This window comes from Scophthalmus maximus, chromosome 18 (genome assembly GCF_022379125.1).
Source record: "Scophthalmus maximus strain ysfricsl-2021 chromosome 18, ASM2237912v1, whole genome shotgun sequence".
In the NCBI taxonomy this organism is placed as follows: Eukaryota; Metazoa; Chordata; class Actinopteri; order Pleuronectiformes; family Scophthalmidae; genus Scophthalmus; species Scophthalmus maximus.
This window is the reverse complement of record NC_061532.1, coordinates 1,388,526-1,416,476: the sequence shown is the minus strand read 5'-3', so window position 1 is coordinate 1,416,476 and position 27,951 is coordinate 1,388,526. Positions and strand designations below refer to the sequence as shown.

The following is a 27,951-nucleotide window of genomic DNA, read 5'->3' as shown; positions in this document are numbered from 1 at the left end:
GTTGAGACAAGTGAAGCAACAGCATAAGAAAGTAAAGTAAAAAAGTATTAAAGTAGAGGGCGTGAGGCTTACCATAGTCAAAGATAACAACCCTTCGCACGTGTTCATAAAACAGATGAAACTTCTGATTTCTTACCTTCAGATATTGGCGTACTGCACACTGGCTCCAAATCTTCTTTGCTTCTCTGCCTCCTCCTTAGGAAGGGGGTGCTGTGAAGGTGTGGACTAGTCCTGCTCTCTCCCCTGTTACAGACATGGAGGGGTGAGGGACTTTGGTTCTCTCCTAGTCTCTCCAGGGAGTTAGATTGCCTAGGTGACATTGGTTCTGGAGAGTTTTCACTTTCCCTTTTTTCGCTGAGCTGGTCTGGGCCTGAGGTGCTGGGCTGACAGGACTGCTGCCATGGAGGCAGCTCTGGGGACTCTGGAGAGGTGATTTTATTGTTATCATCATCATCAGCTTTTTCTCGTTCCTCCAGCTCAAAGTCCACAGCACCTTCATCTGATACTGGACTCACCTCTGAGAATTTACTTTGAGAGCCTGTGTTCTTCATGGGAGATATGATTAACGACAGGCTCAGTTTCTTTCTCCTTTGAGTTCTGATACTGGAGAGGTTTCCACACAACTCAACCTTCACTTCTGGGCAGACGGAAGCAGACGGTTGCCCAGATTTCTCTTGGTTTTCCTCCTCAACATCCAACCCAGCCCTCCTGCTCTTCAACAGCCCTGCTTCTCTCCTCCATTTCTGTAAACACTCGTACTGTTTCCTGGCCTCCAGCCACAGATGCACACGCTCTCTGTTTGGTGGATTTTTGCAGGGCAGGAGAATGACCTTCTTGTCACTGGCTGAGGTTGGGTCAGACCTGGCCTGATCTTTACCTGCCTCTGAGGGCTTAGCTCCCTGGGCTTGGGAAGATGAGGTAATAGTGGTGGCAGGGTGTGTCATGGCAGAGAAGGCCATCTTCCAGAAATGAAGGCCCTCCAAAGACAGGTCTCCGCTGAATTCCGTTAGCTCCTTAGCAAGTCTGGTACCCACAGTTAGCTTACGGCCCCCAACCTCCCTGGAAAGAAGATAGGAACTAATTATATTTGATAAAGGAACAAATTAATCATATAAATCCCTGTATAAAGTATAAAACAGAGCCTGACCTGACTGTTTATTTATTCATTTTTGGATTTCTGTTGATCTGATTTAAAAGAAATGTGATAAGTAAAAAATATCTAGTACAAAAGTTCTTTTAACATTTCACCATTTTTAAAAGGAACCCTATATTTGATTATTTAAGAACTGTGACCAGATTTGTACTGATAAACATACTGAAGGATGTACTGTACAGTGCTGTGTGGATGACAAATAACGTATGTAAAAGCAATACTGGCTTTAAAACATACATTCAAGATTTCTGTGCTGCAAGTACAGTACTTGCCACTAATGTTAAAGGTGCCCTGAGTAGTTTTTTTAAGCAAATAAATGTTTTGATATATTGTTACTCATTAAAATGTGTATATTTGAGTTATATACAGTTATTTATTTCCTGAAAAAGAGCAAAGAAAGTTATAATTTCACCTGTGTCTTTTCAAGTTCATCGGTCAGCAGGAGCATGCAAAATATACTTAACCAATTTGCACCAAACTTGGTAGAAGGATGGGTAAATCGGCAAGGGAAGAACTCAATAAAATTGGATGCAGATCTGCTTAAATCCAGATGTACAGATTTTTTTACAGTTTGAGGTGTAATTTATTTGACATTTTCATCATTTTTTTCTGGAAATAATGTTTGTAATCAATATTTATGGAGTAGAGATCTAAGCGTTTGCAGTTTGGTGCGAATTATCAAACCACGTCCATCCATTCATCCATTGTCTACCGCTTAATCCACTTAAGGGTCACGGGGGGGCTGGAGCCAATCCCAGCTAACATTGGGCGAGAGGCGGGGTAAACCCTGGACAGGTCGCCAGGCTATCGCAGGGCCACATACAGAGACTGACAACCATTCACACCTACGGTCAATTTAGAGTCTTCAATTTACCTAACCCCATTCTGCATGTCTTTGAATTGAATGTATATAGGTAAAATTAATCCGGAGAACCCGGAGAGAACCCACGCATACACGGGGAGAACACGCAAACTCCACACAGAAAGGCCCTGATTGGTTAGAACCGGGACTCGAACCCAGAACCTTCTTGCTATGAGGCGAAAGTGCTAACAACTACACCATCGTGCAGCCCCAAACCACTTCCTTTTACCATTCATTTTTAAAAGCTGTCAGTCAGAAGAAGAGCCTGAAACCTATGGCAGGAATGCATGATAAATACAAAGCGAGGACCCATTCATTAATTTTACCTATATACATTCAATTCAGTTTATTTCACAGAAAGAACCGTTTAAGCTTGTGTCTCCGGGGTATACAAGTCTTACATTGGTTTCCCAGGGGCATCAGAGGGGTCGCTGCAGAAGGGCTCCTGGAAGGTAGCCACTGACATATCCAGGTCCAGCAGAGTGTTGAGGATCTCCTCCCGGCTTGGAGGAGACATGAGGGGCTTGAGAATGTGGGTTCCACCACCTGCCCCCCGCAGCAGCTGGCTTGGCCTCACCTGGGACAGTGAGCCGATGGATCGGGGTGAGCTACTGGGTGTGGTGGAGGTGAGTCCATCAATACCTTCCAGAAGCTCCCCTGTTGGTGAGCCCTCTTGGTCAACAAAGGATGCCGAACTCAAAGGCAGTGGCAGGACAGGATCAAAAACAGAGAAGAGCAGCTCTTTTCTCTCACAGTGAAAGTCTTGAAAGGGGCTGAGGGTTTGGACTTTGCATGAATTGAAGTCCCAATCCCGGCTCTTGATTCTCTCAGAGTCAAGGAATGTGAGGTGATTTGATACAGGCTCCCCATTCTCAGGTCTATGAAAGAGGTCAGGACTGACAGGCCTTGCTTTCTGCCAATCGGAGCTCCTTTGAAGCTCCTCCCCACAACCAAACAGCCTATCAATTTTCTTCTCAAAGCCCAGGGTCTGAGAAGATACAGCTTCCTGGCTTACATCACTTAGGAACTTGATTGGTAAGTTTTTATCAGTCAGGACAAACTGGCTACAACTATATGGGCTGGAGAACTCAGTCTGATCAATAGCATTTATATCAAAGCTATAGTTGTGTGGAAGTTCTGGTGACAAGCTGTCCTCTATTAAGTTGCAGGTGTCAAGGCCTGGGTCTGACAGAAAAAGGGGACAGTCATCTGACATGTTGTCCTTCACTGTCAGATTTGGTTGAGTACTGCTCGTCTTGCCTTTCCTAATTCTGGGCTTTTTATCCTTGGGGGTGGTAGATCTTGGGGCCCTCGGTTTACGATGAGTGGTAGAGGGAGCTTTTCTGGATTTAGTTTGTTTAGTTTTAGGATCTAGTAGTGCTGCAGTCTGAGCTATGGCAGTGGAGTGGTTGTCTCCACCAACCACTTGTAGAGGAAGGGTCTGTCCTTGCTGCCTTTTTTGGAGAAGCTGCTTGAGGACAGCCAAGCCAGAAGGGGTCTCATAAGGGGGCAAGGTCTCCCCGTTCTGGCCTGAGTGTGGGGAGGCAACTGCTAGTTGGGAATCTTTAATGTCCAGTAAAAGTTGACCAGCCAGAGGAGGTGTAGGATCTACGCACTCCTCCTGTGAAGCCTCTGCCTTTAGCACAGTGGTCTGGCAACTTTGCTGCTTCAGCTGAACCGGTGGTGAAACGTTTTGGTTGACCTCCATGATTGCAGTCTCACAGTCCTCAACCTTTGGTTCTATAGACTGGGCTACTGATTTATAGTCTGGCGTAGATGCAGTCTGGGAACTCCCCTTGCTTTTGCTATCTGTGCTCACAGACTGTTGAAATGGAGGGACCTCTTGAGAGGAACTATCAGAAGGAGGTAGGTCATCCTCGGGGAAGAGGAGCTGCGAGCCGTTTTTACTTAACTCATGGCTTTTGGGTTCCTCAGTCTTATTTTTGCGAGACCTTTTAGGTTTTGTGGTGGTTGTAGAACTATTGACAGTAACTTTGGTTACATCTTTAGCCTTCTTTCTCTGGCTTGGTGCACCACCACTTTGCCTTAATTTATCTTTTTTGGGGTGTCCTTCCTGTGGAGGCTTAGTAGTTGATCTGTTTATTTTTCTTTTACTATCAGTAACTTTCTTAGGTCCACCAGTTTGACTCTTATTTTGTGTTCCTTTGGTTGAAGACACAGTGATTGGCTTGTGTAAAGCAGAACTAAAACATGGGTCACTGAGTGGGTTTATCAGCTGTTCTGAGCTGTCCATAAAAGGGTCACTTGGGGACCAACAACGTGGGGGTGTTGAGTTTGCGGGGCTTGGGGATCTATCAGAGAGGTAACCCAACTCTACCATGACATCGGTATACTCACTGTCATGGTCATCAGCTAGCTCACAGTAACAAGGCTCAGGGGGTGGTAGAGAGAATAGAATTGGGTCTCTCCGACAGCCTTTAGTCCTTTTAACCCTTTCACCCTGCCTGACTCGAGTTTTGGAGGAGTTGCTGACTGTTTTCTTATTGTTGGAGTTGACCTTTGCCTTTCTTTTGGGCTGTTTCTTGGCCTTTAGCTCAGTGATGGGAAACCTGACTGCAGTGGATTCTGGCACCTTGGGCCAGACATCTTTGAGAGGAGCCATTTTATTGTACAACTTTAGCTTAGCTGGTGTCAGCAACACCAACTGCTCCTCTACATTTATTTTGGACATCTTCACCAGCATGTTTTTCTGTCCTTTGAATCTGTTGATAATAATGTACTTGATGATGATAGGGGGTTCTTTCTTGCGCCGTTTCTGGTATTTTACTTCCTGCCCACTGGAGACATTGCTGTCCTTGAGCTTGCATTCCTTGACTGAAGCTGCATACTTAGAACGAGTGGAACTTGAGTGTTCTCCATCCTCACTGTCATAAATCATCTTCCGTTTGGCCCTCAGGGTGTATTTACTACCAGGAAGTGCTGAAGGTTTGGTACAGGTGACTTGGGTAGATACATCTTGCAATGGGCTTAACCTATCCTCTGCTGTGTCTTTAGCTTCCTCAGAGAAAAAGGACACAGTGGTGGAGTTGTTAGAGGGGGGCTCTGAAAGTGGCTCTGTCCTTTCATCTATAGACCTCTCATCTGTTTCGCGTTCCTCTTTTGTGATTGGCTTACCCTCTGTGATGAGTTCAACTGGCTCAGCCTCTTTTGACTTTTCATCTGAATTTGGCATCTCCGAATCCACAGTCTGAGGAAAAATAGACTCGATTGAGGTGAGACTAGTGCTAACGTTGCTGTCAGAGGTAGAGCTTTCAACTATATTTAGTTTGTTTCTTTGTCCTGTCATACCTAACCTTTTTTTATTCACATTTAGCCTCGACCTGCGAGGCTGACCCTCTGCTAGTTTGCTGCAGGGATCAGTAAGCTTTTTGCTCCCAACTTTCTTTCTACTGAGGCAGTTCGAGAGAATGACGCTGGGAAAGAACTTGTAGTGTGCTTCCTGCTGGGCCACAATAGTCCTCTCAGACTTGTTTTCCTGATAGTCCTCGTACCTGATTTTGAGCTCACCAACATCTCCCTCATCATTGTCCTGGCCCATTTCTTCCTCCTGAGGATCAAGGAACTCCTCCTCCATGGGTGAAGGGGTTGAGGAGATATTCCTCACAATGGGGCTTTTATTGTCCTTCTGGCTCAATTCCAATTCTGACTTATGACTGACTGATGAGCAGTTTCTCAACTCTGAGTAACAGAGAGAGAAGGTCCTGTGGTTCTGAAGAATGGACAGACAGTTTGTCTCTACATTCTTTATGCTGCCATACTTCTTCCTGCTTTTGGTGACTTTTCCATTACCAAATGGGAAGCTTTCTAGATCTGTATTACCCAAGGCTAAAGAGGTGTTCTTGTCATAGGTGTACAGGGCACAGATGTCCTCTTTTTCTACACAGATGGGAGACACCTCAGGGTGATTGGCTATTTTACACGAGATAGGGTGCTTGACTGGTGGGATGTAGGGGATTTCTTTATTAACCTTGAACCCTGTTGAACATTCACTACTGCTGTCCTGACTGCTTTTTGATTGAAAGTGCTTGTCAAGTGTTTGCTCTTTATCAAGCACATGAACTGGTATGTAGTCAGGGTGCTTGCACTCCAGAAGGATCTTAGCTGAAGGAGGTGGCTCCAGGTGGACCGTCTCCCCAGGGAAGGGATTTCTTTTCCCAAGCATCTTTTCTGTGGCTATGAGAGAAGATTGGGTCCTGGAACTACTGTCCGTTAAGGATGAATCTGGATAAAAAAAAGAAGAAAAGGTGGCATCTCATTAACAGATAAGAGTTGCAAGAAATAGATACAAATCTCCAGACTAACTTTTTGCATTGGTTGCACTGGTGCACCTAACTTTTAAATTTAGGTGCAACAGCACATAATATAGCTTCAGCCAACATTTTTCACTGCACGCTCCTTTGAGCCCCGCTGTAATACACCTATTATACCTTTTCTTGACAGTTCCCACATACATTGGTAATTTCTCAACACATTATGTAAATGACTGTAAAAAGGAAAAAAGGTGCAGGTGCTTTTTCTTTAAATAAATCTCAAAACAAACGAGAATCGTTGCTGCAGGAACGGTTTACCTCAAACCCATTCTTTTTCATGAGGATGATTTTTGACCCAATTTTGTAAATGGTAGTTCTTTGGCTAGATTATAAGCAATGATAAATGTTGTTATCATTTGCTGCTGCCTGGTGCTGAAGCGCTGCAGGGAGGGGGGCTGCTCTGCCGACCACGCACCTGCCACAGCACAGGTTGTGTTACTTAGAGACATTGTGCTTTTGATGCTCCGACAGTAAAAGCAGTGTATCCAGCAAGGCTTTGGCCGCACTCTTTGCAATAAATGCAATGCATAATGTTGGCTGTTTTATCATATCTGAGTCACTGAAATTGGACAAGCCATTCCTTCCGAAACACATGTACTTTGGCCCGTTTGGATGTAGTGGGCTATGGCTCTGACCGGGAGTTGGATGAGGGCATCTCCACAAAGATGTTGGGAGATGACTGGGCATCTTACTAGGGGCGCCAGGTGGTGAACCTCTAACTCTGCCAATGATGTCGTGTCTGTACTGGACAGGTGTTACGGGAAGGGCACTTTTTTTTTTTTACCAAAAAACAATCTAGTCTTCTCTTAATTTTTGTTGCTCAAGGAGGAAAAGGATAGCTCACAAGGCGCAGTTTCACAGGTATTGTATTATATAGTACATTTATGTACAATGTAAGATGTTGACATGCATCATTTTAATATTTTACTTCCTGTAGTACCAGCACAAAAGCAGCAAAGGTGGCTAAGCAAACCCAGGAACGTGAAGACCCTTTTCACTCCATATATAAATATGTCAATATTGTCGGCTCTACTCAATACCCTGATGCAATGCCTAAACTGATTTTTTTTTAATTCTTGCAAACATGTTCAAAAGGAAAGATTCATTAGCATTAGCATTATTTTTCATATGTCTTAAGGCACTTTACATAGTGAGGTCAATTTCACAATACTACAAATCCCACAATGAGCAGCACTTGGCGACTGTGGAGGAAAAAAAAACTCCCTTTTCACAGGAAGAAATCTGTGGCAGAACCGGACTCAGCTGTGGGATTTTGGAAAGCATAGGATCAATGTAAATGGACTGTAAGTGGACTGTATTAATGTAGATCTTTTATAGTCTAAGTAAAGATGGATTGTTATGCAGAAGCACAAAGAAATTGGGGGGAAAAGGTACATTTCATCCACAATTTTGTTGCGGAATTCAGATTTCCTTTTTGGAGTACGAGAAATGGATGAGAATGTGCTTTAGCTCCGACACCAGCAGCTCTGGCAGTTATATAAACAAAACATACAACTGCTGAAGGTTTCATAAGAAAGCAATTGGCAAGTACAAATAAATAGTGATATGAGTTTTAAACACCCAGCATTTACCAAACCTTTTCAGCATCTGCAAACTTCATGAAGAGCTGATTAAATATATAACTCCAGGGAATCATTTAGAAAAACCTTTCTCAGTGTTGAAGGGATAATACAGTAGTAAATCATGTCTCTCTCATAAATAAATTAGACCATACAGCTAAAACATGGTATCAACCCTTGTGTAGGTGCTATCAGATCTGGATTCTGATATCCTTTATGGAACATGAATCAGCAGATGTTAGATAAGAGTCAAAGCAAACTGACATTTAAGTGCTGCCTCAGTATGTCTCAGCATGAGATGACTCACCACTGCTCTCGTCTGCTGCCCCGTCCAGCTGGGGGATGGACAGGTTGGCGAACAGAGAGTTATTCCCACTCCACTCCATTTCTTCTTCAGAGGACTCCTGCTGCTCCTCACTGAAGCCATCCTCTGTCTCCTTCAAACCAGGCCTGTACATACCGGAATGACAGGAACCCTGATTAAACGATGCACAGGCACATTGGGTGACATTCATCTGACTGCTCAGCATCGGTTTGCTTGTGTTGGTGCTTAAGCAGGAGCACATGGATTGGGTCAGAGGGGACAAGGAAGTATACACTCTGTACATATGTACACTGTGATTGAAGTTTTACCTGTGAAGGAATATAATTTAAAATATGTAGTGAAATGCAATGATAATAAACCTGCATCTACCCAGCATTAAATTCTGGACAGGGATATGTTCTCTGTACAGAGATATGTTCTCAACACTGTTTCTTTTGTCCTTTTGTTTCATCCAGGGCTGGCTACCATTCAAATTATTTCCTTTCCATTACTTAATACAGAACTTTTTTTTCATATCAAATAAAAAAAAAAAAATTCTCAAATATGAGAGACATTTAAGACCTTTGCCAAAAAGGCCTCTGTAGGAAGAAAAGTAATCAAAAATCTGATGTTCAAATTTAATTTTCCATCTTGACAATTTATGATACTCATTTGAAAAAAAAATGTTGAGACTCGATATCCAACACTTTTCTCATCTTCACAAGTCGCGGCAGGTAGTTTGTGTTCTACTTGTTAGTGTTTATATTCTGGCTACATCTGGATATAAATGGAGCTGTGTCTGAGTCAGATTCTACTCTAAAATTAAACGTGATAAACAACTAACTAATCATTCTGCACAAAAAGTAGATTTTTCACTCAAATACAACTGAGACAAACTTGCCTTGGTAAGGATGAACTCTCAGGGGCCTCGTTGTCCCATCGCTGTGACATTATCATGCTAAACTCTGCCTCTTCTTTGTCCAGCTCCGGTCCTGTCTCCTCCTCATCACTATTGCAGTGGTAGCTTCTGCCACCAGGAAGAGACTGGGACTTGGAATTCTGCCTAGTGGGGGTCCTGCAGAAACCATCGTCCTCCAGGCCTGCCAGCAAATCGATGATGGCATGATCTTGGCTGCTGTCTAAACAGACAACAAAACATAGCAATTAACGGCAAACAACAACTTTGAATGTGGCTGCAAATGAATCAATTAGATCATACAAATAAACTGGTCTAACCCTTTAAATCCTACAGTTTTGTAGTGTTACCAAAATCCCATCGTCATCTGAACAAGAGGAGACAACTTATGTGTGAGGTGATTTTGGTAACAGCACATAGTAGTGCAGTCTTTATGGCGTTGCACTTTGCAGTCGGTTGCTGCTCACTCGTGTCACTGCCAGCTGCTCATAGAGTCCCATGTTATTCCTCCAGCCCGGAATTCAGGTCATTTGGATGAAACTCATGCTGTAGCTCATTGTGTACCTTACTTTGTTTGGGAGGAGGTTGCACTTGTGCTTTAACAACATTTCGTTTGTAAGTTATTGATCTGGAAAGTCAGAATTTGTGAATATCTTTCCAACTTTACTGTAGTGACCAAACCCCTGTGATTTCAAGGATCGGCAAATGAGGAACTGAATTTGGCCTTTCGAATTTGAGCAACTGAAATTTATATGATTTGAATTTTATTACTTGAAATTTGCTATGTCTATTTTAATATAGCAGTTTTTGAAATTTTGAAGTGTTGAATTAAGAACCAAAAAAATTCAGACACATAATTCCCATGCAAAGAAATTCAGTGCTTCAAATGTGAATGGTAAAATTCAGTGACAAAAAAATTCACATTCATTATTTCAGAGCTGAACAATGGAAATTCAATACCTTATACAATTTAAAAGTGTGGTGAGACAGATTTGCTGCCATAGCCGGGCCCCTAATGTAGGCTTCAGAAAAATGTTATGATATTTTCAAGACAAGCTGGGGTAACCTATTTAGAAATGCTTTTAATTTCCCGTTTTATCTATCTATTTATAATATTTTTAATGCAAAGAAGTAGAACGTGTATTGTATGATTTCAGAAATGAATGTATGTTTTAAGGAGAATAAACAGAAATATAGAAAAGAAGAACAGAAAGTGAGCAGACCAGAGCTGTGTTTGTGGATCTGAAGAGGATTTCTACTGTACCTAAGAGAGGTGAGTGGTTGGATGTTTGGGAAAGTGGGAGGAAGGTCTGACTGTTCTCCAGGAGACTCAAGATGGCCTCCTCATCAACCACGGCCTCCTCAGGGAGTTTACCACTGCTCCTCACTGAGTCTGGAGAAGGGGAGCAGAAATTAACACTTGACCATGCATCAGGCAAACCTTGATTGAAATAACATAAAAGGAGAGGTCCATCAACAAACCCACCCGGGCAGCAGCAGCCCCAAGGCTAAGTAGGAGGTGAATGTGTGTGTGCCACTGCTGTCTCTGGCGGTTTTCTATGCTCCTTCGAGAGACTTGGCAGAGAGAGTACTCGCAGATATAAGCAAAAAAAAATCATCCACCCCAAAACATAGTTCCTCCTTATTAACTTTTTTCCCACATTAATACATCATACATTGATTATATCGCTACCTATTCTGTTAATTAGTCAACAATTTTAGATTGAGATTAGATTGAAAGTAGAGATTGTCATTTCAGTGATTCGTTCTCAATTTATTGCGTGGCTCAATATTGGGGCAGCTCCCCACTGTCGCTGGCAGATTTATCATACGGCGTAGTGGTCAAAGATAGGAACTGCAGTCAGCACCCATAGAGGCTCATTGGGTCAGGAATGAGTCCTGCCTCCCGGCTCTACTCTGCAGCTCTCTACTGTTTTCTTGAGTTGGTCCGCAGAGCACATGTTAAAACTTCCTGCAGAAATAGCGACCAGCACCAACACAGCGCCGCTGTGTCTAAGACTGTAGAAATACGATGAAATACCATGTCAACGGACATATGCATTAACAATGCTGTTGATTGAAAAGCGACTGACACGTGACATTCGTGATTTCAATAAATCTGTGATGGATACATTTGCGCATCTGAAAGATCAGCTCCAAGTCCAAGTTCAAGGTGAGGTGACAGACAGTAGTAGGCCTATTTTATTTACTACTGTATATGCTCATGCACTTGATGTTTCAGCTCCCCAAAACAAGGCATATTTATTTTATTTTATATGTTGTTCAATTCATTTCAAAAACCTTTCACTGACTGCCATGTTTATAGTTGGTGTTTTTTTTAATCTTTTATCTTTAAATTGTATTGACAACTGCTGCATTATGTTTGCTGCTGGCTGGTGTGTTTATGTACCGTCTATTAATAAGTATGTGCAAATATTTAATTATTAAAATAATGATATGAAAAGTGGGCGTGGCTAGCGATTCAGTGCCCGGAGCCAGAGTCTGCCTATTAGAATTTATGACCACGGGCCGCTACTGGATTAGGCCACTGTTAAACACAGTGTCACACTTACAACCCCTGACACAGAGTGATAGGGACAAGGAAAACAACTGTCTGTTTTACCAACTACCTCTTCTGCCAAACACGCAGTCAGAGCAGCAAGGTAGGCAGAAATAAACTGTACTTCAATGGCAGGTCCAACAAAGTAGAATTAGACAAAAAGAGGTAAATCCAGTAGATTTAACAGAGCAATGAATTCTAAAGATGGATGTTCACATATGTGCTACGGGAAAGCCTACACTATAGCTAAATGGTCGGAATCATAGACTGTATACAAGATGGATGACGCACCTCTACTTCCTCCTGTTGTACAAAAATGAAGCTAAAACATCCCGATGCAGGTGACGGCATCTTGCACGTTTGATGTCAATTGGAGCTAGAGTCTTGTGTAGTAGCGATCGTGGTGTGGAGCCGCAGCAACAAGCTCCCGCCGATACATGTACTTGATTAATCGCGAGTCTGTCTCGGCTGTCAATCATGACGTTTCACCCTGTTTTCGTAGCATAAAATAACTAATCCAAACCAAACTTGGCAGAAAAATGAAGTTTTGGACATACATCAGCTCGATAAGACCTACTTAAAATGACAATCTTAGGGGGAAATGTGTTTAACGTGCAGGGTTTATGGCCCATAGTGCAGCCAGCCATCAGGGGGCAATCCAGATGCTTTGGCTTCACTTATGTCGTCCACCTTTATATACGTCTATATAACGTCAGAATATGCAAGCTCTGATGCTGTGCTGAAGGTTACAAAAGAGCAAACACGTACTTCCTATGGGGATAGGTCACATTCATCCAAGCTATAGGTTTTCCTCACCTGGCTGAGAGTCCCTGTGCACCTCCACAGCGTTGGCAGCAGTACAGCACAGTCCTGCTGGGTTCAAGGGGTCCGAATGGTGAGTAAGGTCACCAGGAAAATCCTCTTGGTCCTCCCCATCACCCACAGATGAAGCTTGTGTTCTGAGCAGAAAATAAACATAAATTTCTGCATTACGATGAGTAATTACTGCTGTGATTACATATTTTATAGTTCATTGTAGGTTATTTTCAGAGAACATGTCTCAAAATTATTGCCAAAGGGGCTACTAGCTACTGCGACAATAACTTTGATTTATTAATAAGATGTCACCTATTATTAGAAGCTTATAAGAGACAAAGGTTAATATTATTCACTATTGTAGGACATGAGATTTCCATGTGTTTTGTGATTATAAAGTAGGTCTCGCTGTAGTATAAATCACTGTCAAAGTATCAAAGTGCTCAATCAACAAATAGATGCACAAAGCCTGTATTTAGAAACAGTGTCTTAAAATCTTCAGTCATTTCAGTCATCTGCCTTAGCTAAGCCCCCAGCATGGCCCACCAGAGACCACCATCCAACCTTGCGGGATTTGGTTTCTCTTAATTACCTGAAACCTATCATAATTTCATTGGATCTTTATTTTTTGGAATCTTATTAGTGTTTTGTTTGGTCTTTCCAAACTCAAGGTCAAGGGGTGAAACCCACCGCCTGGAGTCGGAGCTCCAAAAAGAGAATCATTTTGGGAAGCTGCTTGGGAAGTAGCTGCTGCTCAGGCAAAAGCATGTTTCTGCCCTAATTTCCCAATACGAAACTGTTACACTGCTACTGGTCTCTCGTCTGCAGTCACAATCAATTCCATTCAAACCTCCACACGTCCTGCCAATGAAGGAAATCAGACTTCTCTTTCTCTTGCCGCTCGTTACATCCCAGTCTTGCTGTCCCAGCTGCCCAATCCCTAACCCTCCTTATATCCCCTGATGGTCTTGAATCTGCACTCATTGCATTTACCTGCAAGTTTTACTGAACCACAGTAGTAGGCTGCCATCCGTTACCTGTGACGACTGTGTCACTCAGAAAACCTGTTGTTGCTGGAGCTCCTGAGTGGGGTGATAAACTACTTAAAGATGGTTTTTGGTACTTTAATCCACAAATATATCTTCTCGTGGATATGACAAATAAAAAAGTGGGGCAACATGAAACCTTTTTAATGATGCATATACTCAAAACAAGTATACAGATCAAATGCATACCACGTCTGTCCTCCTCCTGCATGATTCACATTTACAGAAGAATGTTGGACTAATTTTTCCACTTTAACTGAACACGAGCACCGAACCATAAATCAGTTGTGCTGTTGGACTGTGTCTCACCTGACTTACAGAGCAGAGGACCTTCTGGAACCTGCCCTCATGTAGCCATGTTTGATTAGCATCTCTTAACTGCGGATCTTAATCAGGGGAAGTGATCTGTTTACTCTTTGTGTACGGCTGTGTGTGTGTGTGAGCATATAAAAGCAGCTAAGCGGTGTGCATCTGTGTGTTGTAGATGCAATATGAATGGAAAACGGGCAGGCGGCCAGGTGGGCTTTGTATCCCTCCAGATCACTCTCAGCTACTGTATAAGCTGCCTATCCAGCTCCTTTACCCACACTGCCCGACTGCATCGCCTAGCAACTCACCACTTAGTAACTCTGAAATATTGAAATGTAGCCCAGGAAGACGGCCGCCTTTGTAAGTGGAACAAATTTCACAGGAATGGCCATAAAAAAGAAAAAATGGATTCCATTTTAAGGAGCAATTCCGACCTGAACCAAACCCTGTGTGGAGGAAGGGTTTTCAGATGTGACTGAGCAGCTGATGATGACAGCCTCATGCCCAGAAGGTTGCAGCTTACAATCCCACGATACGCAGGAGAAAGTGAATATGAAAAGACCCCAAGCTACTGATTCAACCCATGTTGCTCCTGGTGGCAGACATTCAATGTCAAACTTTGCAGAATAAATTCAAGCTGAGAAGCACATTGTGGGGAAACAGTGAAAACTGTAGACAGGTGAAGCTCCCCCCTATGATGCCTGAGCCCAGCAGGAGCCCAAAGGAGTAAGGTAAACACCCCGGTGGAGTAAGTCCAAAGAGAGACTGTGCACTGGGCAAACCAAAGCGATCAGACAAATACCTCAAGGCATTTACAGAGAAGTCACAGCCACAAGGCCGTCATTTCACTCACTTTAAATGATCAATGAGCCAAAGACTGCTAGCGCTGAATGATGAAAACAGTGAACATATGAAATCAATATTTTGGAGTTTGCATCAGCTGCTGAGACGCTACTGCAGTCACATTGTCATTCAGAGACTTTATTCTGCCAGGCTGTACGAGGGAAGGGCTCCAGAGAGTCAGCTTGCACGTGCTACTGTCTGGCTGTCTCTTAATTAGTCTGCTAGCTAACGACTTTAGAGGCGACAGGGGAGGGAGCCTGGCAGGCGCCGGGAGATTACGGCAGCGATTAACACATTTCGTGACCAAGCCACACACACATACACACAAACACACCCCTCGCTGCCTTAACTGGCTCTGCTTTGCTCTGAGATTGAATGATGGAGCTGAGCAGAAGGAAACAAACCTCTACTGTGGTAACTGTGGTAGTTTTTTTTAACAGCAATTCCGTCCTATTTATAGATATTTGAATCATTTGTCTGATGACATGTTTCTGATGTATCAAATGAAGTCTTGGTACAGTGGGTATAAACATTATACAAGAGCTGCAAAAGTTAATTGATTAATTGAATACTAAATCGATTACTAAATTAATCGCAAACAATTTTTATAATCGATTCATTAGTTCAAGTAGTTTTTATAATTAAAAAAAGTAAAAATTCTCTGATTTCAGTTTCTTTAATGTGAATATTTTCTGGTTTTCTCGTTAATCTGTGAAAGTAATCGGAATATCTTTGGTGTGTGGACAAAAAAACCCATCTTCTTGGAGTTTTGGAAACACGATCCACGTTTTTCACAATTTTATGACATTTTATGGACAACAACTAATCGATTAATCTAGAATAACAATCGACAGATTAATCGATTATGACAATAATCGTTAGTTGCAGCCCTACATTATAATCACTGTAACTCATTTGATGGAGGGAGCACAATTCAGTTTTTGCGTAATCCTGCTGACAAACTAACCAACCAACCGACCGGACAGGGGAGAAATCATAACCTCTTTTGGTGGAGGAAAAATTTCCTGCAATATAAACATAATTCAAGCTTTAGAGAGAATTGTTTACGAAGATGTTTAAGTCAACAATCAAACGTCAAATGGATCGAATGAACTTGAACAGAATTCATAAAAATTCAAACAAAACCTGCAGCACCAAGGGAGACCTGTGGAACACAGCAGCAGCAGTAACACAGCCGTAGTGAATAATACAATAAGGAAAAGTCAACAAGTCCGCACTGCTCCCTCACCCCTGTTCCTGTTTGATATCACAGTTGGTGAATGGAAGCCATCTGGATCGGATGCAGATGCACGCACAGCCAACTGTACTTGTATTTAAAACAGGAAATAGTTTCTGCCTGAACAACGTGGGAGTAGGAGGGAGGGCTGCATAACCTCATCAACATCATTTTCACTCTCTCTTTCTCCCTTTCTCTGCACTGCACCAATTCTGCCCCCACCCCCTCAATACATCTGTTTTGACTTCACTTTCTCCATCCCTCCTTCCAAAGTCTTCCAACCTGTGTTTTTATTCCCTCCCTCTCTGCCCTCAGAGGACACAGGAGTTGGACCAGCACACTGACATGAAGCTGACATGTGAAGGGAAACTGAGGACATGAAGCGGCTTCATCATAGCTCGACACAAAGAAGCAATGATTAGAGAAACTTGAGATCATGTGGTCTGAGACTGTGGGAAACTCATCCCACTAATGTGACTGGAAGCATCTTGTGCTTATTTTCAAACATTGTTTCACTCTTCTGTGTATTCCAGCTCCTTGCCTGCTTCCAAAAGGGAAATGGGATGACTGTCCAGCAATGACTTTTGGCTAGAATTTGCTCTGAAACGTCTGGGTAGCCTGTTGCTTCTGCCCCAACTGTCACCACAACAACACATTGATGGATGAGGAACTTACACGTCAAACTCGTTCTCCTTCAGGATCTCCTTTAACCTCTTCATGAAGATTTTCTCACTCTCCGTTGAAGTGACGAAGCCACGATCTGGAACACATCAGACAAACAACATCAATACTGCATTCATCATTCCTGGAAACTATCTTCTCTTAGATTCCAGGGTTTTTCCAGACCTCAAATTCTTAGCTACAATTAAAACATTTTGGTCAGTAATTGCTGTCAAGTAATGTTTTCTGTCAGGGAAGCTATAGCACTCGATCACAATGACAAATGATTTTGTACACACAGCAATCAGTGTAAGACCTAGATATCTTCGGAGGCCTGCACACGTGAAAGCAAACACATTTCATCACAATACAGCAGACAAGTCTGTGTCCAGGAGAGCTCCCTGTGTGTGGCAATAACTTAGAGCGTGGCAAGATTTAAGTTATTTTTTCCGCTTTAAAAGCTGTGATTCTCTGACTTGTGTAGGTAATGGAAAATGTTGTCTTCCACTGGAACAGGGCTCAGCATCAGAGCTGAGACAGATGTCATCATTAAGAGCAGAGAGGCTGAAAACAGTTGAACATTTTGAATAGAACATCTTTCTATCATGTACTTCCATCATGATTATTCCAAACGTCCTCTCTCTTAAAAAAGCCAAAAGTTTAGCCAGATGATCTAAGCTGGGGGCTCTCTTGTTATTGGCTCTCTTTCATCGGGTTTACTTGCTAAAATCAAAAACAGACATAGAAATGCTTACAGTACCTCTTATACCAATGACCTAAATCTTTTTAACCATCTGTTAAAAATGAGTGTATAATTCTTTTATTGTTTTACACGGACTTTCTCCACATTTGATAGTGTCATGTGCAGCCATGAAATAAAGACTGAGAGAGGAAGAGGTTCCCGGTCACAAAATGCCCAGACGCTCCAGTTATTCATCTTGGTGGGCGTCCAGACAGACAACAGATCTGTGTCCATGGCTCTGTTCGGACCTAGAGTTAACATCTGTCCTGAGTGATCCAATCAAGTCGGCGTGTGAACACACTCCAGACGCCAACAGCTGAACCTGGTTTCTCGTCTTTGCTGATGACTCTGTATTTTTATGGCGCAGCCCTTTGAACCGTCATACCCGATGCATTGCAGCACTAACCTCATTGAAATCAATGAGGTCAGTGCTGACCTCATTGAAAAAACCTGTGGCAAGTTCCATGACCTACCTATAAACAGCCTTTGATTTTTAGATAATATTCAAAATATAGTACTGATTATTACTGAATCATATTGTTTTCTGTTGGCCCAGGCTGGGGGTGAGGTAAGTACCGTGGGACAAAGTTGAATTGTACGATGTAAAGACATCGGACAACTTGAGGAATCATTTAACTGTCTTAATTTATGGCTGTCTGCCTGCTGCCAAATTCTAATGAGTACAATGTTAACATAACTGATGTTGGCAAAAAAAATAATAATTAAGAATTCATTTGTAATAAACCAGATTATCTCCTCTAAATTCTGATTAATAAGCAATTGTCTAAGTTGCTAGTACTTTTGCAGTCTAATGACAATAACATTTCCTGCACATCTGTATTCAGGACAGGTCACTATCACTCTGGGAAAAGGGATAGACACGTGAAGAGAAACAAAAACAGAGTTTCCATTGTGGATGTCCTCACCCTGTGACTCAGGGGTTTCTAACTGGGTGGCCCGGATCTTCTCTCTCCTCCTCAGCCTCTCGTCCTCCCAGATGGCCTGCAGGCCGGGGTTCCTGCCGATCTGATCTGTACAGAGACGAGTCACCGCACAGTGTGTCAGCACAATACCATCACATTTCATTACTTTTAACATTTACAACAGATTTTTTCTGGTTTTTGTGTATAAGCCACACTGACCAATAAACAACACCAGAAATCAAACCATAAAATTCAATCCATACAGTGTTTTATTTTTTTTCATCCGTGCAGTATTAATATACTGCTATAGAGCACATGTACTGCCTGTCCTGCTGGAGTGACCTCTCCTTTCCATCCTTCACCCTAAGGCAGATGTTTAATGTGGTTTGCCCTTTGTCCAGCCTGATCTGAAGAATGCGTTTACCAGCAACTGTCTTAGATTTGCTCCGCGTGAAAGGATAAAAAAGCCAAACAATTCAGTTCTTGTTAGCCCATGTGTGCCTCTAAGCTTGCCATTTAGTTAGTTTGACACTTACTGTGAATAACCTAAAAACACAAAAAGGGCATACTTTTGACATCCCAGTTAGGGAGGAGTTGGCAGAATTAATAAGATGGATATATATTTTTGATTGAAACTTCCACCTTTTTTAGCTACCATCACTGATTTAAGTTTTTTTTCTACACCATCGCAAGTTCAGTGATCACACCTTTAAATACAAAATATAGCAACAAAGAGCTAAAATATGCATTCACTAAATCCTGCCTCTCCGCTAATGTCTCCCTCTCTCTGTTGCCCTGTGACAGGTTGACAGGTCAGCTCCAGAGCGCTCGGCTTTAGTGCTGCTAACAGACTGAATGTGTGGAGACAGTCAGAAGGAGCTGCTCTGAACAGCTGGGTCCCATCAGTGCTCTGAACCAAACATGTTGCACCCTAAGCACAGATGAGTAAGCAGACGACCTTTCACCTTCCCCTCTCTCCTGTGTCTAATTCCTACAACTGTGTCAGTGTGGGCTACAGTACTGACGACGACCGGAGGAAGAGTTCAGCAGGTGAGTATGTTGACCTGACACAACTTACTTTCAATCTCCAGGCGGTTCAGGATGTCCACAGCTACGGCATCGACCTCCAGCTCACAGGTGCTCTGCTTCTCAACTTCATCCAGGACTAAGGAGCTGCAGGCAGGGAATTCAAGTACAGCGGGTGTTAAAATATTGTTGATAAAATACTTCAAGCACCAGCAACAACTAGAAAAAAATATGGCTTTGTGTCTATTTATCATTTATGTTGTATTTTACAATTTTTTTTTACAAAAAATTGGAGCATGCCAGGTATCAAAATTCTAAAAATAACAACTGATGGGATATATAAAACCACACGTGGTAACTCGCCATTGGTTGACAAAGGTTTTTGGTTGTCTATGGTTCTTTTCTGACTGGATCTCACACTACTCTTTCCTTTCTGATGAATGAAGGCAAAAAACAGAAAAACATATTCCTTAAAAAGATTCTTTATTTCTTTCTTTTTTTAAATCGATCCACAGCAGATTATAATAAAATATATGTAATAAATCATGCACTCAAGGGCCTAGTATAGGATGTATAGTATTACAATCCTTTCTAGCTCAGAAGAATTACAAGTGGAAGCACTGGATTCATCCTCGAATGTGAGGAATTTCACTGACAGGAAGTAAGATAAATGCAGCAGACTCGGTGCAGGTGGGACTCACCAGGGTAGGGTATTCTCCTCCCAGTGGACAAACGTGCCCCCCATGGTGCTGTCATTGAGCTTGGAGGTGCTAGGGCTTTTCCAGGGACTAATGCTGGGACCGCTGCTGGGAGTTGGTCTGTCTGGGACTTCTGGAAAACAAACACAGCAGAGCAGAGTGAATGGTATAACAGTGCTACTTTCAGCGGATCTGCCAGGAGGCTCAAAATACCTTGATTTTCTGGTGATGAGACAATAGAAAAACAAAAATGGTAAATGGACTGTATTTATATAACACTTTTCTAGTCATATAGACCACTCAAAGAGCTTTACAGGAAAGTTACATTCACCCATTCACACAGCGCTGCTATTCACACACGGCCAGAGGCAACTGAGGGTTAAGTGTCTTGCCCAAGGACACATCGGCATGCGGACTGGCGGAAGCTGGGATCAAACCGCCAACCTTTGGGTTGGTGCACGACCGACTCCACCTCTACGAACGAGTCATAGCCACCCTAAAAAAACACACACCACTTTCTTTTCGCAGGTGGAAATATTTAGTCTATGTGTGTTTATAGTCAAAAATACAAGTGATTATTGGAAGGTGTTTACACTGTGATGAATAAAAGGGCAAGCATCGTTTTTTTTTTACTTTTCATAAATGTGTTGAGGGTGAACCAGCAACTATCTAAAGGTGTTTGTGACATGTTTTCATTCAGCTGGAGTCAATAAGCCACCTCAGAAGTGCTGTGGGCAAAGATTTTTGCGTTAGTTTTGGCCATAATTTGTATCAGTGATAATACAGTTGTGGAAATCTGTGAACAGGGCCACATCAGAACCATAAAGTCTGACAGGGTAACTGAGAGGAACCATGAGCAGTATGTTAGTAATAAAAAGTGTGCACAAGCGACTACACAAGTGTGGTGAGTCAGAGTAGAAATATTACATTGGTCTGTAAACTGTGATGGATACAATGGATAGAAATACTCACTGTATACCAATGTTTTCTCTTCTAAATCACTTTGGTTAACTTGGGGTTTCACCTGATCGTATTAATGCTTAGTCTTCTTCATTCAGACTTTTAGCAATGTTAATAGTTCAAAACATCTACCAGATAAGGACAATTTGTTAATGATATGAATGATGATTGATGTGAAAAATTTGAAACAGCGCATAAACTAAGTCGGCGTAGAAAGTTACCATGGAATATGATCATTTGGCACATGGGGACAAATCAACCTGAGTTCTAAGTGTTTTTGAGGCGACTCACAACACATTTAGAACTCTATTCATCTTAAAAAAGTCAATTTTACCAGCCAAACCCACCATCCTTCACTTGATCCCAGATTAAGAACTTGCTTTGAAGTTTGAGTTTGAGAGGAGAAGAAAATGTGAACAGGTGTCCCTATTATTGTAGTATTTAAGATTCTTTGTTGTACAGGGTAATGGAGCCCCCTTTCCATTGATTGCATCAGTGTAGAGGTGGATCAAACATGGGAAGCTTGCTTTTGTCAGAGGAGAGTCAAGCGTGACGACTTTGAAAGAGGGACTTTATTGAATTCAACTGTGGAATTTCCTTTTCTGAATTATTAATGTCCTCCCACGTGAAGGCAGCCCTGCTGGGCTGGATGCTCTCTGGGAGTTAGGAGAGAAAGTGAACTTTGATCGGCATGATGAGGTAAAGACGAGACAGAGGTACCACTCTGAGATCAAGACTAAGCTCTGATCAAACAGCGTTGGTTATCTGGGGTTTAGTCTCCGCAGAAGGAGTTAAGAGGGTCACTTCCGCCCAAGATCTGAGGGCAAAAAGTAATGACACCGAAGTGTCTTTTTGCGCTATTGCTTCATTGTTGAGCTGTGTGCAGCGCACTTTGCCTCGCTCTCACTCATTCGCTTCCTTGCTCGCCCTCTCCCTCCTTCTCTGTCCATCGGCAGCACCAGGAAAAAAAAAAACCCACGTCGGCGTGCCGTCAAAAACATCCATCGAGACGAGGGCCTTGTCAGTTTTGGCTGTAGATGTGCGCATTCCCATGAGGGTCATGCAGTTCACTGCGGAGAGCAGTAAACATAGACTATACATTGTTTAGCAACAGGGAATCAAAAAATACGATTCAAGGTATTGACTTTGATTGTATAAAATCAGGATCTATTGAAATTAAATTAGGGCTGCGACTAACGATTATTTTCATAATTAATTAATCTGTCGATTAATTTCTTGATTAATTGATTCGTTGTTTGGTCCAAAAAATGTCATTAAATTGTTAAAAATGTTGATCGTCTTTTCAAAATCCCAAGATGATGTTTTGTTTTGTCCACACACCAAAGATATTCAGTTTACTGTCATAGAAGAGCAAAGAATTATAAAGAATTATTAATTATAAAATTCAGCCAGTGATATTTGAGGTATTTGTCCTTCGTTCATCTCAGAAGTAGAAAAATTGTGTTGCTTAAGGACAAAAGTTCTTCAGGTCGTTTTTGAGCTGGAGACTGCACGGTCCCTTCTTCTGACACCTACCATCTGCTGGCTTGTTCTTCTTCTATCTCCTTTGTACAGTTTCTGTAGAAACTTTCAAAATGACTTCCAGAAGACTTTGTGCCTTTATTGATTTCTATGTTTGTGTTCCTGGACAGCAACGAGAGGGGGAAAAAAAGACATGGGCAAGACAAGCCAAAACGGGGCATGAGTAAATAAGAGGAAGACATATGAAAGCAAAGGTGCAAAGGCAAAAGCGACCACAAGACCATCCATGTGAAAAGAGGAGAAGGGGCAACATGATGGTATAATAATATAGAGCAAGCTTTCAGGGGACCTCAGAGGAGTCCTGAGGCTGAGGTGAGATCAGGACTGATTCAAGATGTCACAAGGCATAGCAGCCATCCCTCGTCTGCTCTCTATGCCTGCTGAGCCACAGGCAACAACATAATGAGCATGAAGAAGCCCGGCTCTGCCCACACATTCCAGTGAAGACAAACAACAGCAGTGAATCCTGTGCTGGGCTGATGAGACAGCCAAAGTAGGCCACTCACCCAACAGCACCTGTAGCATAAGAACTGTCCCAAAGAGAAAGGAGGAAGAAGGTGACGGCATATGTCTGGGTGAATTTGTACTCTATATTTTGTTCGTTTAAGGACAGTGTTGGCATTCTGGTTGGATGTTAAAATTCAGATGATACAACAATGATTATCTATTAATTTGTCATAATCTCATGAAGCAAAAGAAACAGGGAAGGAAAACCTGAGAAAAAAAGTCCTAAATGAATGGTTGATGCTGAAATGCAGAGGCTTTTCTGTCCTCATCCCTTACCTTTGTTTGGGCTCCTGCGGAACTTGATAGCTCCCAAGCTGACCAGGTTCATGCCGCACAGGTTGTAGTCTATAAAGAACTGCAGCAGGAAGGGGATGTGGCCCTCGTGGGGCTGGTAACTTTTGTTCATCACTGCTCCACTCTGCAACAGCTCACACACCCTGCAACAGTCAGGGATTAGTCTAAAAGATATCTGCCAAACTTTTACGGGGAGGATTTTAGGGGGCGGATGCAAAAAAAAATCATGGAGTAAAAAAATCATTTTCCCTCAGCTACACAAAGACTGGTTACTTTTGGTGTAGTTGAGATGGTATAATGGTTCTATTATATATTTAAAAATCGAAGGGATCTTGTGTGCTAGAAGTTTGACTTAAATAGTACACAATAAGAAAACCTGTATAACAATAACACATCATCCATGTGAACACACACACACACCACTTAAAGCATCCCTATTTCTGAGCAGTGCATTTGTGATGTACTGGGTGTAAACAGGTCTTTCGGTTTAAAGAGTGGCCATAATATAATACAGCTGACTTCAATAATTCTAAAATAGCAAATTGACTTTGAAATCTAAAATCAGTAGAGTGTCTCTGTAAATATGTAACAGTACTCCTTTCATTTAGCCCAGTGCTAACTTTTTACGACAGGAAAAAAACCAGCTTACAGAACCATCGTAGTATTTACAGTGATATTTAAAGACGAATGGGGAGCAATTCACTGTGTGAATGTTTCAGGTCTGTCCTGGAGTCATGTCTCCCCTTTAAAGGTCAGAGCACCATGCTGGCTGCTTATCTGACTGACTGATCAGAGAGTGACTCAGGAGCAATGCAGGAACAGCCAGACCAGCTCTCCCTCTTATCCTTTCCCTAAATCTCTACCTTACCCTCTTCTTCAGTCCCCCCATACGAATACACACACACACACACACACACACACACACACACACACACACACACACACACACACACACACACACACACACACACACACACACACACACACACACACACACACACACACACACACACACACACACACACACACACACACACACACACACACACACACACACAGCCAATCAATTTGTACAGCTGATTATGCAGCAATCGATTTCAGTTTAGGGAGCTGGAGTCATGCATACACAGTGTGGCATTCAGTAACCTCAAACAGCAGGACCCTGGGAGGATCTCTATTCACATTAAGGTCCATCGATCGGCAGTAGTCTTACCTTTTGACCATCTGAGGATTGAACAGATAGATCTTCATGAAGTGCTTCTCTTTGGCGTGGTAGCCATAGAAAGGCCTGTAAGACAAAGCCCCATGAACACTGCATGAAAACCTTTATTCATTACAAAGATGAACGCTCATTGTTAATTTATGATATCGACGTGATTTTCTGTTCATGGTTCAGACTGCTATTTCAGGCAAATCTTTACTTCATATGCTCTGTTCATTTAGTGATGGCGAGTCTCTTACATGCCAGAGACCAGCACCACTTTGAAGACGTGCTGGGTGCTGGAGGCGGGGTTTCCCATGGTAACGTTGATGGCCCTGTCGATGCTGAAGGCCACCTGCCGCAGGTAGCGCTCTGGCTGCTGCCCGTAGCCATCGTACGGCACATAGATGTAAGGGAACACGCCATGGAGGTGAAGACACGTCTTTTGACCTGCAACACATCAACTCAAAAATTCAACAACAGACGTATCAATTTTTTTTCAATTTCTTCAATCTTCCCCTGTGTTTTGTAGAAAGCTGTTCTGCTGTCAGATTCAGAGATGGTACCCATTTCCCGATTTGATCTTTCTCTACTTTTTCACTGTGTGATTTTACTGAGTATAACTTATACTGTGTGATTAATGACAACCATGGCTACTGATAAGTTTCATTGAAGTGATATTACACATCTTCAATTTTAGACTATACTTTATCGAATACAACTGCATTTTAAAAAAATGAGAAAAGAATTAATAACTGTGGAACATTTTCAAAACAAGAGGTAGATTGATTATCAGCCTGGCCTAGCAACACATACATTTACCTAGCAACCAATACATTTCTGTCAGGCACTTAGCAGCAAGTGTATACAACTGATAATTATAAATATACACTCAGCATGTCCAACCTTTTGACTGGTACTGTACATCTATAAGGCAGTAGTTCCTCCTGCCTTATAGTTTATTAATATTGTTTTAGAGAGCTGTTGATTGAACTGTATGGTCATTTTGGAGGCTGCAGTCTGTGGAGCTGCTGAACTGTATTGTATAAGCCTACCTTTACTGACATAAATGGACAAAATAATAGAATCTTCAGCTAATGATCAGTACCAAAAAACTAAGGTGTGATATCCAGCCCAAGAGACTTCACTTGACTTTTAGTGAAACTAGAAATGATAAGGCGTAATAACGGCCTCACATGAAATTAAATGATTGATGATGAAGTATATTATTACATCTCATTGATGCTACATTCAGCCATGTACAAAATGAGTATTCATTCTTTAGTTATTTAAGTTGTCAATGGCTTTTCCAATTCAATTCTATTTTATTTTCATGAGAAATGAAAACAAATGAACAGATCCAAAGGGGGAAAAAACAACAACAAAAAAAACAGCCACAGCTGAGATCAGCAGCCTGGCAGGACAGTATGGATCAATGCTCTCTGCTCAAACATTCATTTCCCAGCATGTAGTGACACAGTTCTGAACAAACAGTGATGTGCTGTAGGCGCCATTGATTTGACTTCTTATACAGACACTATTACATCTACTGACAGGGTGCGATTGAGATGGATGCAGTGTTTTGCCTGTTGAGCAAACAGATTTTTCCACCTGTACGTTTTCGGTCCCAGCACGGTGAGGCAGCACAGATGGATGAGTGTGACTAAAGCTTGTAACGCCATGATTCACAGTTAAAGCAGCCCATTAGCTAAATAACTTCATGAGACAGGGTGAAAGAACGTGGCAGGGGACTGAGGGCGGATCAGAGTGGATTGAGGTTTGTTCTCTAGAGGAGAGAGGGAGATACAGTATTTATAATAGGGATGGTGTGACATCATCACTGCCAGACAGACACGCACACTGCTGAAGTCATCTGAGGTGAACTGTGCTGCAGACTCCGTGCTATGATTCATCCCCTTTATGCCATTATCAGCCTGTGCCAGAGCTCGTATCTGTACAACACTGCGTGCTGTTTGATTGTTATATAAGAGGATAATAACAGCGGTGTAAACTGGAGACAGCAAAGTCAAGAGGTGCTGGGGCTCACAGGAATCCAAGCTCCTCACTCTGCACTCCTCCAGGATGGCAGACCGCTGGACAGAGGGCGGCAGTGCTGAGCAGGAGCACCAATCTTGGCCAGACGTGTCTGCACATGCCCATAGACATCCCTCCCTTCCTAACCATCACTGCTAGGAGTGGAGCTACAGGAGAGGAACAAGAAGGGGGGTTTCTGGCACTACTCCTCCACCCAAACACACACACATATTGCCTGCTTGCCAATGGTTCATCTTCACAGCATTACAGATGTTACGTGCTATGCAACACTGCAGTGCCCTGGGCACAGCTATTGAAATTGCTGGACCCAAAGTGGTGGCTCCAAAAGAAGGGGGATAATGTTCTTTGCGTCTTTCTGCACAATGATACATATGGCTTCTTCGAAACAGGAGTGGAAGGTGATGCAAGATGGAATGTGGCGCTGAAAAACAATGAGCTGGTGTGAAGCCTGCATCAAAAATCTGCTGCACTGCTACGACTGAGCAAGCAGCATATGCTAGAGCTCACAGGCTGAGCTCCCTGTGGCAAGCAGTATGACACACAGAATGATCACTAGGAGACAAAAGGAGACATTTCTATTTGTTTTTCTGTTCTCTGAAGTTAAATGTTTGTTTGAATGCCATCCAATACCGATATATATAGTCCCCTTGATCTAAAGGAAATCTGATTGATTGATTTTTGACATTCTTGTGACACCTAAACCCTGCTAGTCCCAGCAGAACACAGACTGTCTGATAAATGTTTAAATGCAACATGCATGTCTGTCTAACATATCATCTCTAAATCTGATAAAGCAATGCAGTACACTCATATTAAGCCAGCAAGAAAATGGTCATTGGTCACAGAATCAAAGAGTTCATGTCTTGACATGAAAACAGTATTTTATAGATTATGATATGGTGATCAGGGAGATGAAATAAGAGAGCGGCATCTATAAGTCTCGGTCTATTCCGCAGTGTGTATATGTGTGTCGCATTTGTGTGAACGAGGCCATGGTGTGCGTGTGTGTGTAGCTTCACTGTGTGATAAACCACACAAAGGCTGGTAGTCACTCCAGCAGTGAGGGAGCCGTGAGGACGGCACGTGTGTCCGTCTTCAGTCTCCCGTGTCAACATGGACTTTTTTTTTCTCTCACACACGCCAATGCACACCGCGAGCAGCCTATGCTGGTTTCTGCTGCAGTTGCTAGGCAACAGTGCCGGCAAAGCAAAAGCCCCTGACAGGGGAGGGAGGGGTAAACAACGGATTCTTTTCACCCGGCTGGTCAGGCCACAGACACGGAGGGAGAAAATGTGTGTGTGTGTGTGTGTGTGTGTGTGTGTGTGTGTGTGTGTGTGTGTGTGTGTGTGTGTGTATGTGTGTGTGTGTGTGTGTGTTTGTGAGAGA

The 27,951-nt window shown here is 42.5% G+C and overlaps 1 protein-coding gene across 1 annotated transcript in view; it reads right to left on the bottom strand.

The window, feature by feature from the left end:
• The window catches only part of rev3l (REV3 like, DNA directed polymerase zeta catalytic subunit), a 69,904-nt gene that overhangs the window by 13,817 nt on the left and 28,136 nt on the right, over positions 1–27,951 (bottom strand). Inside the window, exons 2-14 of the mRNA XM_035617038.2 lie at positions 24,771–24,960; positions 24,523–24,597; positions 23,292–23,452; positions 20,010–20,139; positions 19,361–19,455; positions 18,286–18,390; positions 16,633–16,717; positions 12,523–12,665; positions 10,411–10,539; positions 9,132–9,369; positions 8,234–8,376; positions 2,417–6,257; positions 137–1,059 (exon numbers count right to left, since the gene is read on the bottom strand). Coding sequence (XP_035472931.2) covers positions 137–1,059; positions 2,417–6,257; positions 8,234–8,376; positions 9,132–9,369; positions 10,411–10,539; positions 12,523–12,665; positions 16,633–16,717; positions 18,286–18,390; positions 19,361–19,455; positions 20,010–20,139; positions 23,292–23,452; positions 24,523–24,597; positions 24,771–24,960 — 6,258 coding nt within the window. The remainder of the gene's footprint in view (positions 1–136; positions 1,060–2,416; positions 6,258–8,233; positions 8,377–9,131; positions 9,370–10,410; positions 10,540–12,522; positions 12,666–16,632; positions 16,718–18,285; positions 18,391–19,360; positions 19,456–20,009; positions 20,140–23,291; positions 23,453–24,522; positions 24,598–24,770; positions 24,961–27,951) is intronic.